This window comes from Notolepis coatsorum (assembly GCF_963971535.1).
Source record: "Notolepis coatsorum genome assembly, chromosome: 5".
NCBI classification, from domain to species: Eukaryota; Metazoa; Chordata; class Actinopteri; order Aulopiformes; family Paralepididae; genus Notolepis; species Notolepis coatsorum.
Window position 1 is genome coordinate 148,664,045 of NC_140169.1, and position 12,451 is coordinate 148,676,495.

Genomic DNA, 12,451 nt, shown 5'->3' on the forward strand with positions numbered 1-12,451 from the left:
AGCAGTGAAAGGGTTAACAGAGGTGTGTTCTGGCTCCACCAGTGAAAGGGTTAACAGAGGTTTGTTCCTGCTCCACCAGTGAAAGGGTTAACAGAGGTGTGTTCTGGCTCCACCAGTGAAAGGGTTAACAGAGGTTTGTTCCTGCTCCACCAGTGAAAGGGTTAACAGAGGTTTGTTCTGGCTCCACCAGTGAAAGGGTTAACAGAGGTTTGTTCCTGCTCCAGCAGTGAAAGGGTTAACAGAGGTCTGTTGTGGCTCCAGCAGTGAAAGGGTTAACAGAGGTGTGTTCTGGCTCCACCAGTGAAAGGGTTAACAGAGGTGTGTTCTGGCTCCACCAGTGAAAGGGTTAACAGAGGTGTGTTCTGGCTCCACCAGTGAAAGGGTTAACAGAGGTCTGTTGTGGCTCCACCAGTGAAAGGGTTAACAGAGGTGTGTTCTGGCTCCAGCAGTGAAAGGGTTAACAGAGGTTTGTTCTGGCTCCACCAGTGAAAGGGTTAACAGAGGTCTGTTGTGGCTCCACCAGTGAAAGGGTTAACAGAGGTTTGTTCTGGCTCCACCAGTGAAAGGGTTAACAGAGGTGTGTTCTGGCTCCACCTGTGAAAGGGTTAACAGAGGTGTGTTCTGGCTCCACCAGTGAAAGGGTTAACAGAGGTGTGTTCTGGCTCCACCAGTGAAAGGGTTAACAGAGGTGTGTTCTGGCTCCACCAGTGAAAGGGTTAACAGAGGTCTGTTGTGGCTCCACCAGTGAAAGGGTTAACAGAGGTTTGTTCCTGCTCCACCAGTGAAAGGGTTAACAGAGGTCTGTTGTGGCTCCACCAGTGAAAGGGTTAACAGAGGTTTGTTCCTGCTCCACCAGTGAAAGGGTTAACAGAGGTTTGTTCTGGCTCCACCAGTGAAAGGGTTAACAGAGGTTTGTTCCTGCTCCACCAGTGAAAGGGTTAACAGAGGTTTGTTCTGGCTCCACCAGTGAAAGGGTTAACAGAGGTCTGTTGTGGCTCCACCAGTGAAAGGGTTAACAGAGGTTTGTTCTGGCTCCACCAGTGAAAGGGTTAACAGAGGTCTGTTGTGGCTCCACCAGTGAAAGGGTTAACAGAGGTGTGTTCTGGCTCCACCAGTGAAAGGGTTAACAGAGGTTTGTTCTGGCTCCACCAGTGAAAGGGTTAACAGAGGTTTGTTGCTGCTCCACCAGTGAAAGGGTTAACAGAGGTTTGTTCTGGCTCCACCAGTGAAAGGGTTAACAGAGGTGTGTTCTGGCTCCACCAGTGAAAGGGTTAACAGAGGTGTGTTCTGGCTCCACCAGTGAAAGGGTTAACAGAGGTGTGTTCTGGCTCCAGCAATGACAGGGTTAACAGAGGTGTGTTCTGGCTCCACCAGTGAAAGGGTTAACAGAGGTGTGTTCTGGCTCCACCAGTGAAAGTTTCAAGTTCAAGTTTCAAGTTTCTTTAATAGTTGTCATACAGAAGTACAGAATACTTTCATACAAAATGCTTCTTACTGTTACGCTCCAGAGACTGTGCTAGACAAGATAGTATCAAATAACATAGTATAGCATGTAATTTAGAAGTAGAAAATGAGGTCACAGTGTTCAGTATAGACATATGTACAATGTTCGATGCAGAATAGACGTAACTGAGTTACCATATAATATACAATGCTATGCAGTGTACTAATGTACAGTACTATATAGTGCAAAGCAGAAATGGGATGAGGTACAATTTAGGTACAATTTACAGTAAGGTGTACGAGTTGTAGTGCAATCCTTCATCAATAAATATAAAGTGTGGGGAGTGGGTGCTACAGTGTGTTTGTTTAAAGTGAGTGTGTGCTATAAAGTGTGTGGAGTGGGTGCTACAGTGTGTTTGGTTAAAGTGAGTGTGCGTGTGGATGTGTGTGCTATGTGCGTTTGATGGTTGTTGTTGTGTAGTGTTCATTGTTCGTTTAGCAGCCTGATGGCCTCGGGATAGAAGCTTCTTCTGAGTCTTTCTGTGCTCGCCTTGAGACTCCGGTATCGCTTGCCTGACCGCAGCAGTTCAAAGAGGCAGTTGTTCGGGTGACTGGAGTCTTTAATGATTCTCTTAGCCTTGCCCCTGCAACGCTTGTTGTAAATGTTCTGGAGGGTGGGGAGCCCCCCTCCAATTGTGCGTTCGGCTGAACGTGTCACTCTTTGTAGTCTGCTTCGGTCTTGTGCAGTGCTATTCCCAAACCAGGAGGTGATGTTGCCAGTCAGGATGCTCTCTATTGTACATGAGTAGAAGTTCTTAAGGATCTTCTGACTGACTTGGAACTTCCTTAGGCGCCTGAGGAAGTAGAGGCGTTGTCGTGCCTTCTTCACAACACTGTCAATGTGTGTGGTCCATGTCAAGTCCTCGGATATGTAGGCTCCGAGGTACTTAAAGCTGTTGACTCTCTCAACCGGTGCCCCGTCGATGCTGAGGGGGCTGTAGTCCTTGACCCCCGACCTCCTGAAGTCCACAATCATCTCCTTTGTTTTGCTGACATTCAGGGAGAGGCTGTTTTCCTGGCACCATCCCGCCAGGACCTTGACCTCTTCCAGGTAGGCCCTCTCGTCGTTGGCAGAGATCAGGCCCACCACCACTGTGTCGTCAGCAAATTTGATGATTGTATTGCTACTCCGCTGAGCCACACAGTCGTGTGTGTACAGGGAGTAGAGGAGGGGACTCAGAACACAGCCCTGGGGGGCCCCTATGTTGAGGGTGATGGATGAGGAGGTGCAGTTGCCTGCTCTCACCACCTGGGGTCTGCCCGTCAGGAAGTCCAAGACCCACTGGCAGAGGTCATAGTTCAAGCCCAGGTCCCTGAGCTTGGCTATGAGTATGGAGGGGACTATGGTATTGAATGCCGAGCTGTAGTCGGTTAACAGAGGTGTGCTCTGTCAGTTAACAGAGGTTTGTTCTGGCTCCACCAGTGAAAGGGTTAACAGAGGTGTGTTCTGGCTCCACCAGTGAAAGGGTTAACAGAGGTGTGTTGTGGCTCCACCAGTGAAAGGGTTAACAGAGGTGTGTTCTGGCTCCAGCAGTGACAGGGTTAACAGAGGTGTGTTCTGGCTCCACCAGTGACAGGGTTAACAGAGGTGTGTTCTGGCTCCGCCTCCACCAGGGGATAAAGGGTTAACAGAGGTGTGTTCTGGCTCCGCCTCCACCAGGGGATAAAGGGTTAACAGAGGTGTGTTGTGGCTCCGCCTCCACCAGGGGATAAAGGGTTAACAGAGGTGTGTTGTGGCTCCGCCTCCACCAGGGGATAAAGGGTTAACAGAGGTGTGTTGTGGCTCCGCCTCCACCAGGGGATAAAGGGTTAACAGAGGTGTGTTGTGGCTCCGCCCCCACCAGGGGATAAAGGGTTAACAGAGGTGTGTTGTGGCTCCGCCTCCACCAGGGGATAAAGGGTTAACAGAGGTGTGTTGTGGCTCCGCCTCCACCAGGGGATAAAGGGTTAACAGAGGTGTGTTGTGGCTCCGCCTCCACCAGGGGATAAAGGGTTAACAGAGGTGTGTTGTGGCTCCGCCTCCACCAGGGGATAAAGGGTTAACAGAGGTGTGTTGTGGCTCCGCCTCCACCAGGGGATAAAGGGTTAACAGAGGTGTGTTGTGGCTCCGCCTCCACCAGGGGATAAAGGGTTAACAGAGGTGTGTTGTGGCTCCGCCTCCACCAGGGGATAAAGGGTTAACAGAGGTGTGTTGTGGCTCCGCCTCCACCAGGGGATAAAGGGTTAACAGAGGTGTGTTGTGGCTCCGCCTCCACCAGGGGATAAAGGGTTAACAGAGGTGTGTTGTGGCTCCGCCTCCACCAGGGGATAAAGGGTTAACAGAGGTGTGTTGTGGCTCCGCCTCCACCAGGGGATAAAGGGTTAACAGAGGTGTGTTGTGGCTCCGCCTCCACCAGGGGATAAAGGGTTAACAGAGGTGTGTTGTGGCTCCGCCTCCACCAGGGGATAAAGGGTTAACAGAGGTGTGTTGTGGCTCCGCCTCCACCAGGGGATAAAGGGTTAACAGAGGTGTGTTGTGGCTCCGCCTCCACCAGGGGATGGACGAGGACGCCTTTGAGAAGAAGCACAACACGCTGGAGGTGGACTTCCTGCGCAGCCAGCAGATGTTCTGTCGGGACGTCCTGAAGCTACTGCCGGGCCAGCGGGCCGTGGTCTGCAACGGCAGGGTGGGTGTCTGTCTGTCTGTCTGTCTGTCTGTCTGTCTGTCTGCCTGTCTGTCTGCCTGTCTCTCTGTCTGCCTGTCTGTCTGTCTCTCTTGTCTGTCTGCCTGTCTGTCTGTCTGTCTGTCTGTCTCTCTTGTCTGTCTGCCTGTCTGTATGCCTGTCTCTCTGTCTGTCTGCCTGTCTGTCCTGTCAGTCTGTCTCTCTGTCTGCTGTCTGTCTGCCTGTCTCTCTCTCTGTCTGTCTGTCTCTCTGCCTGCCTGCCTCTGTCTGTCCTCTCAGGAACAGGATGTGATGACAGAGAAACAGGATGTGAGGACAGAGGAACAGGATGTGAGGACAGAGGAACAGGATGTGAGGACAGAGGAACAGGATGTGAGGACAGAGGAACAGGATGTGAGGACAGAGGAACAGGATGTGAGGACAGAAGAACAGGATGTGAGGACAGTAACAGGATGTGAGGACAGTAACAGGATGTGAGGACAGAGGAACAGGATGTGAGGACAGAGGAACAGGATGTGAGGACAGCAGGACAGGATGTGAGGACAGAGGAACAGGATGTGAGGACAGAGGAACAGGATGTGAGGACAGAGGAACAGGATGTGAGGACAGAGGAACAGGATGTGATGACAGAGGAACAGGATGTGATGACAGAGGAACAGGATGTGATGACAGAGGAACAGGATGTGAGGACAGAGGAACAGGATGTGAGGACAGAGGAACAGGATGTGAGGACAGCAGGACAGGATGTGAGGACAGAGGAACAGGATGTGAGGACAGAGGAACAGGATGTGAGGACACAGTAACAGGATGTGAGGACAGCAGGACAGGATGTGAGGACAGCAGGACAGGATGCGAGGACAGAGGAACAGGATGTGAGGACAGAGGAACAGGATGTGAGGACACAGTAACAGGATGTGAGGACAGCAGGACAGGATGTGAGGACAGCGACAGTGACCACCACTCGCTCCGTCTCCTGCTGCCTCTGAGTTTGTTTGAGTGCTTCACATTTTCAGTTTGTCGCAGAGTCGTTAAGCCGCTGCAATTAAAGGCAATTAAATCTGAATGAGAGAGAGAGAGACAGTTCCGCGTAATGACAGTATTTCTCTCTCTCTCTCTCGCTCTCTAGACTCGCGCAGTGCACGTAATGACAGTATTTCTCGCTCTCTCTCGCTCTCTAGACTCGCGCAGCGCGTAATGACAGTATTTATCTCTCTCTCGCTCTCTAGACTCGCGCAGCGCGTAATGACAGTATTTCTCGCTCTCTCTCTCGCTCTCTAGACTCGCGCAGCGCTCGTAATGACAGTATTTCTCTCTCTCGCTCTCTCTCTCGCTCTCTAGACTCACGCAGCGCGTAATGACAGTATTTCTCTCTCTCTCGCTCTCTAGACTCGTGCAGCGCGTAATGACAGTATTTCTCTCTCTCGCTCTCTCTCTCGCTCTCTAGACTCGCGCAGCGCATAATGACAGTATTTCTCTCTCTCTCGCTCTCTAGACTCGCGCAGCGCACGTAATGACAGTATTTCTCTCTCTCTCGCTCTCTAGACTCGCGCAGCGCGTAATGACAGTATTTCTCTCTCTCTCGCTCTCTAGACTCGCGCAGCGCGTAATGACAGTATTTCTCTCTCTCTCTCGCTCTCTAGACTCGCGCATCATGCGTAATGACAGTATTTCTCTCTCTCTCTCGCTCTCTAGACTCGCGCATCACGCATAATGACAGTATTTCTCTCTCTCTCTCGCTCTCTAGACTCGCGCATCGCGCGTAATGACAGTATTTCTCTCTCTCGCTCTCTCTCTCTCTCTCTAGACTCGCGCAGCGCGTAATGACAGTATTTCTCGCTCTTTCTCTCGCTCTCTAGACTCGCGCAGCGCGTAATGACAGTATTTCTCGCTCTCTCTCTCGCTCTCTAGACTCGCGCAGCGCGCGTAATGACAGTATTTCTCTCTCGCTCTCGCTCTCTAGACTCGCGCAGCGCGTAATGACAGTATTTCTCTCTCTCTCGCTCTCTAGACTCGCGCAGCACGTAATGACAGTATTTCTCTCTCTCGCTCTCTCTCTCGCTCTCTAGACTCGCGCAGCGCGTAATGACAGTATTTCTCTCTCTCGCTCTCTCTCTCGCTCTCTAGACTCGTGCAGTGCGCGTAATGACAGTATTTCTCTCTCTCTCTCGCTCTCTAGACTTGCGCAGCACGTAATGACAGTATTTCTCTCTCTCTCGCTCTCTAGACTTGAGCAGCGCGCGTAATGACAGTATTTCTCTCTCTCTCGCTCTCTAGACTCGCGCAGCGCGTAATGACAGTATTTCTCGCTCTCTCTTGCTCTCTAGACTCACGCAGCGCGTAATGACAGTATTTATCTCTCTCGCTCTCTCTCGCTCTCTAGACTCGCGCAGCGCGCATAATGACAGTATTTCTCTCTCTCTCGCTCTCTAGACTCGCGCAGCGCGCGTAATGACAGTATTTCTCGCTCTTTCTCTCGCTCTCTAGACTCGCGCAGCGCGTAATGACAGTATTTCTCTATCTCGCTCTCTAGACTCGCGCAGCGCGTAATGACAATATTTCTCTCTCTCGCTCTCGTTCTCTAGACTCGCGCAGCGCGTAATGACAGTATTTCTCTCTCTCGCTCTCTAGACTCGCGCAGCGCGTAATGACAGTATTTCTCTCTCTCGCTCTCGCTCTCTAGACTCGCGCAGCGCGTAATGACAGTATTTCTCGCTCGCTCTCTAGACTCGCGCAGCGCGCGTAATGACAGTATTTCTCTCTCTCGCTCTCTCTCGCTCTCTAGACTCACGCAGCGCGTAATGACAGTATTTCTCTCTCGCGCGCTCTCTAGACTCGTGCAGCGCGTAATGACAGTATTTCTCTCTCTCGCTCTCTCTCTCGCTCTCTAGACTCGCGCAGCGCATAATGACAGTATTTCTCTCTCTCTCGCTCTCTAGACTCGCGCAGCGCACGTAATGACAGTATTTCTCTCTCTCTCGCTCTCTAGACTCGCGCAGCGCGTAATGACAGTATTTCTCTCGCTCTCTAGACTCGCGCAGCGCGTAATGACAGTATTTCTCTCTCTCTCTCGCTCTCTAGACTCGCGCATCACGCGTAATGACAGTATTTCTCTCTCTCGCTCTCTCTCTCTCTCTCTAGACTCGCGCAGCGCGTAATGACAGTATTTCTCGCTCTTTCTCTCGCTCTCTAGACTCGCGCAGCGCGCGTAATGACAGTATTTCTCTCTCTCGCTCTCTAGACTCGCGCAGCGCGTAATGACAGTATTTCTCGCTCTTTCTCTCGCTCTCTAGACTCGCGCAGCGTGTAATGACAGTATTTCTCGCTCTCTAGACTCGCGCAGCGCGCGTAATGACAGTATTTCTCTCTCGCTCTCGCTCTCTAGACTCGCGCAGCGCGTAATGACAGTATTTCTCTCTCTCTCGCTCTCTAGACTCGCGCAGCACGTAATGACAGTATTTCTCTCTCTCGCTCTCTCTCTCGCTCTCTAGACTCGCGCAGCGCGTAATGACAGTATTTCTCTCTCTCGCTCTCTCTCTCGCTCTCTAGACTCGCGCAGTGCACGTAATGACAGTATTTCTCGCTCTCTCTCGCTCTCTAGACTCGCGCAGCGCGTAATGACAGTATTTATCTCTCTCTCGCTCTCTAGACTCGCGCAGCGCGTAATGACAGTATTTCTCGCTCTCTCTCTCGCTCTCTAGACTCGCGCAGCGCGCGTAATGACAGTATTTCTCTCTCTCACTCTCTCTCTCGCTCTCTAGACTCACGCAGCGCGTAATGACAGTATTTCTCTCTCTCTCGCTCTCTAGACTCGTGCAGCGCGTAATGACAGTATTTCTCTCTCTCGCTCTCTAGACTCGCGCAGCGCATGACAGTATTTCTCTCTCTCTCGCTCTCTAGACTTGCGCAGCGCACGTAATGACAGTATTTCTCTCTCTCTCTCTCTCTAGACTCACGCAGCGCGTAATGACAGTATTTCTCTCTCTCTCGCTCTCTAGACTCGCGCAGCGCGTAATGACAGTATTTCTCTCTCTCTCTCGCTCTCTAGACTCGCGCATCACGCGTAATGACAGTATTTCTCTCTCTCTCTCGCTCTCTAGACTCGCGCAGCACGTAATGACAGTATTTCTCTCTCTCTCGCTCTCTAGACTTGAGCAGCGCGCGTAATGACAGTATTTCTCTCTCTCTCGCTCTCTAGACTCGCGCAGCGCGTAATGACAGTATTTCTCGCTCTCTCTTGCTCTCTAGACTCACGCAGCGCGTAATGACAGTATTTATCTCTCTCGCTCTCTCTCGCTCTCTAGACTCGCGCAGCGCGCATAATGACAGTATTTCTCTCTCTCTCGCTCTCTAGACTCGCGCAGCACGCGTAATGACAGTATTTCTCGCTCTTTCTCTCGCTCTCTAGACTCGCGCAGCGCGTAATGACAGTATTTCTCTATCTCGCTCTCTAGACTCGCGCAGCGCGTAATGACAATATTTCTCTCTCTCGCTCTCGTTCTCTAGACTCGCGCAGCGCGTAATGACAGTATTTCTCTCTCTCGCTCTCTAGACTCGCGCAGCGCGTAATGACAGTATTTCTCTCTCTCGCTCTCGCTCTCTAGACTCGCGCAGCGCGTAATGACAGTATTTCTCGCTCGCTCTCTAGACTCGCGCAGCGCGCGTAATGACAGTATTTCTCTCTCTCGCTCTCTCTCGCTCTCTAGACTCACGCAGCGCGTAATGACAGTATTTCTCTCTCGCTCGCTCTCTAGACTCGTGCAGCGCGTAATGACAGTATTTCTCTCTCTCGCTCTCTCTCTCGCTCTCTAGACTCGCGCAGCGCATAATGACAGTATTTCTCTCTCTCTCGCTCTCTAGACTCGCGCAGCGCACGTAATGACAGTATTTCTCTCTCTCTCGCTCTCTAGACTCGCGCAGCGCGTAATGACAGTATTTCTCTCTCTCTCGCTCTCTAGACTCGCGCAGCGCGTAATGACAGTATTTCTCTCTCTCTCTCGCTCTCTAGACTCGCGCATCACGCGTAATGACAGTATTTCTCTCTCTCGCTCTCTCTCTCTCTCTCTAGACTCGCGCAGCGCGTAATGACAGTATTTCTCGCTCTTTCTCTCGCTCTCTAGACTCGCGCAGCGCGCGTAATGACAGTATTTCTCTCTCTCGCTCTCTAGACTCGCGCAGCGCGTAATGACAGTATTTCTCGCTCTTTCTCTCGCTCTCTAGACTCGCGCAGCGTGTAATGACAGTATTTCTCGCTCTCTCTCTCGCTCTCTAGACTCGCGCAGCGCGCGTAATGACAGTATTTCTCTCTCGCTCTCGCTCTCTAGACTCGCGCAGCGCGTAATGACAGTATTTCTCTCTCTCTCGCTCTCTAGACTCGCGCAGCACGTAATGACAGTATTTCTCTCTCTCGCTCTCTCTCTCGCTCTCTAGACTCGCGCAGCGCGTAATGACAGTATTTCTCTCTCTCGCTCTCTCTCTCGCTCTCTAGACTCGCGCAGTGCACGTAATGACAGTATTTCTCGCTCTCTCTCGCTCTCTAGACTCGCGCAGCGCGTAATGACAGTATTTATCTCTCTCTCGCTCTCTAGACTCGCGCAGCGCGTAATGACAGTATTTCTCGCTCTCTCTCTCGCTCTCTAGACTCGCGCAGCGCGCGTAATGACAGTATTTCTCTCTCTCACTCTCTCTCTCGCTCTCTAGACTCACGCAGCGCGTAATGACAGTATTTCTCTCTCTCTCGCTCTCTAGACTCGTGCAGCGCGTAATGACAGTATTTCTCTCTCTCGCTCTCTAGACTCGCGCAGCGCATGACAGTATTTCTCTCTCTCTCGCTCTCTAGACTTGCGCAGCGCACGTAATGACAGTATTTCTCTCTCTCTCTCTCTCTAGACTCACGCAGCGCGTAATGACAGTATTTCTCTCTCTCTCGCTCTCTAGACTCGCGCAGCGCGTAATGACAGTATTTCTCTCTCTCTCTCGCTCTCTAGACTCGCGCATCACGCGTAATGACAGTATTTCTCTCTCTCTCTCGCTCTCTAGACTCGCGCATCGCGCGTAATGACAGTATTTCTCTCTCTCGCTCTCTCTCTCTCTCTCTAGACTCGCGCAGCGCGTAATGACAGTATTTCTCGCTCTTTCTCTCGCTCTCTAGACTCGCGCAGCGCGCGTAATGACAGTATTTCTCTCTCTTGCTCTCTAGACTCGCGCATCGCGTAATGACAGTATTTCTCGCTCTTTCTCTCACTCTCTAGACTCGCGCAGCGCGTAATGACAGTATTTCTCGCTCTCTCTCTCGCTCTCTAGACTCGCGCAGCGCGCGTAATGACAGTATTTCTCTCTCGCTCTCGCTCTCTAGACTCGCGCAGCGCGTAATGACAGTATTTCTCTCTCTCTCGCTCTCTAGACTCGCGCAGCACGTAATGACAGTATTTCTCTCTCTCGCTCTCTCTCTCGCTCTCTAGACTCGCGCAGCGCGTAATGACAGTATTTCTCTCTCTCGCTCTCTCTCTCGCTCTCTAGACTCGTGCAGCGCGCGTAATGACAGTATTTCTCTCTCTCTCTCGCTCTCTCGACTCGCGCAGCACGTAATGACAGTATTTCTCTCTCTCTCGCTCTCTAGACTCGAGCAGCGCGCGTAATGACAGTATTTCTCTCTCTCTCGCTCTCTAGACTCGCGCAGCGCGTAATGACAGTATTTCTCGCTCTCTCTTGCTCTCTAGACTCACGCAGCGCGTAATGACAGTATTTATCTCTCTCGCTCTCTCTCGCTCTCTAGACTCGCGCAGCGCGCATAATGACAGTATTTCTCTCTCTCTCGCTCTCTAGACTCGCGCAGCGCGCGTAATGACAGTATTTCTCGCTCTTTCTCTCGCTCTCTAGACTCGCGCAGCGCGTAATGACAGTATTTCTCTATCTCGCTCTCTAGACTCGCGCAGCGCGTAATGACTATTTCTCTCTCGCTCTCGCTCTCTAGACTCGCGCAGCGCGTAATGACAGTATTTCTCTCTCTCGCTCTCTAGACTCGCGCAGCGCGTAATGACAGTATTTCTCTCTCTCGCTCTCGCTCTCTAGACTCGCGCAGCGCGTAATGACAGTATTTCTCGCTCTCTCTCTCGCTCTCTAGACTCGCGCAGCGCATAATGACAGTATTTCTCTCTCTCTCGCTCTCTAGACTCGCGCAGCGCACGTAATGACAGTATTTCTCTCTCTCTCGCTCTCTAGACTCGCGCAGCGCGTAATGACAGTATTTCTCTCTCTCGCTCTCTAGACTCGCGCAGCGCGTAATGACAGTATTTCTCTCTCTCTCTCTCTCTAGACTCGCGCATCACGCGTAATGACAGTATTTCTCTCTCTCTCTCGCTCTCTAGACTCGCGCATCGCGCGTAATGACAGTATTTCTCTCTCTCGCTCTCTCTCTCTCTCTCTAGACTCGCGCAGCGCGTAATGACAGTATTTCTCGCTCTTTCTCTCGCTCTCTAGACTCGCGCAGCGCGCGTAATGACAGTATTTCTCTCTCGCTCTCTAGACTCCCGCAGCGCGTAATGACAGTATTTCTCGCTCTTTCTCTCGCTCTCTAGACTCGCGCAGCGCGTAATGACAGTATTTCTCGCTCTCTCTCTCGCTCTCTAGACTCGCGCAGCGCGCGTAATGACAGTATTTCTCTCTCGCTCTCGCTCTCTAGACTCGCGCAGCGCGTAATGACAGTATTTCTCTCTCTCTCGCTCTCTAGACTCGTGCAGCACGTAATGACAGTATTTCTCTCTCTCGCTCTCTAGACTCGCGCAGCGCGTAATGACAGTATTTCTCTCTCTCGCTCTCTCTCTCGCTCTCTAGACTCGTGCAGTGCGCGTAATGACAGTATTTCTCTCTCTCTCTCTCGCTCTCTAGACTCGCGCAGCACGTAATGACAGTATTTCTCTCTCTCTCGCTCTCTAGACTCGAGCAGCGCGCGTAATGACAGTATTTCTCTCTCTCTCGCTCTCTAGACTCGCGCAGCGCGTAATGACAGTATTTCTCGCTCTCTCTTGCTCTCTAGACTCACGCAGCGCGTAATGACAGTATTTATCTCTCTCGCTCTCTCTCGCTCTCTAGACTCGCGCAGCGCGCATAATGACAGTATTTCTCTCTCTCTCGCTCTCTAGACTCGCGCAGCGCGCGTAATGACAGTATTTCTCGCTCTTTCTCGCTCTTTCTCTCGCTCTCTAGACTCGCGCAGCGCGTAATGACAGTATTTCTCTATCTCGCTCTCTAGACTCGCGCAGCGCGTAATGACAATATTTCTCTCTCTC

The 12,451-nt window shown here is 51.6% G+C and overlaps 1 protein-coding gene across 1 annotated transcript in view; it reads left to right on the forward strand.

Moving 5' to 3' along the window:
• The window catches only part of uggt2 (UDP-glucose glycoprotein glucosyltransferase 2), a gene marked incomplete at its 3' end in the record, with an annotated part of 260,476 nt that overhangs the window by 175,104 nt on the left and 72,921 nt on the right, over positions 1-12,451 (forward strand). The window contains exon 22 of the mRNA XM_084314328.1: positions 4,038-4,169. Coding sequence (XP_084170454.1) covers positions 4,038-4,169 — 132 coding nt within the window. The remainder of the gene's footprint in view (positions 1-4,037; positions 4,170-12,451) is intronic.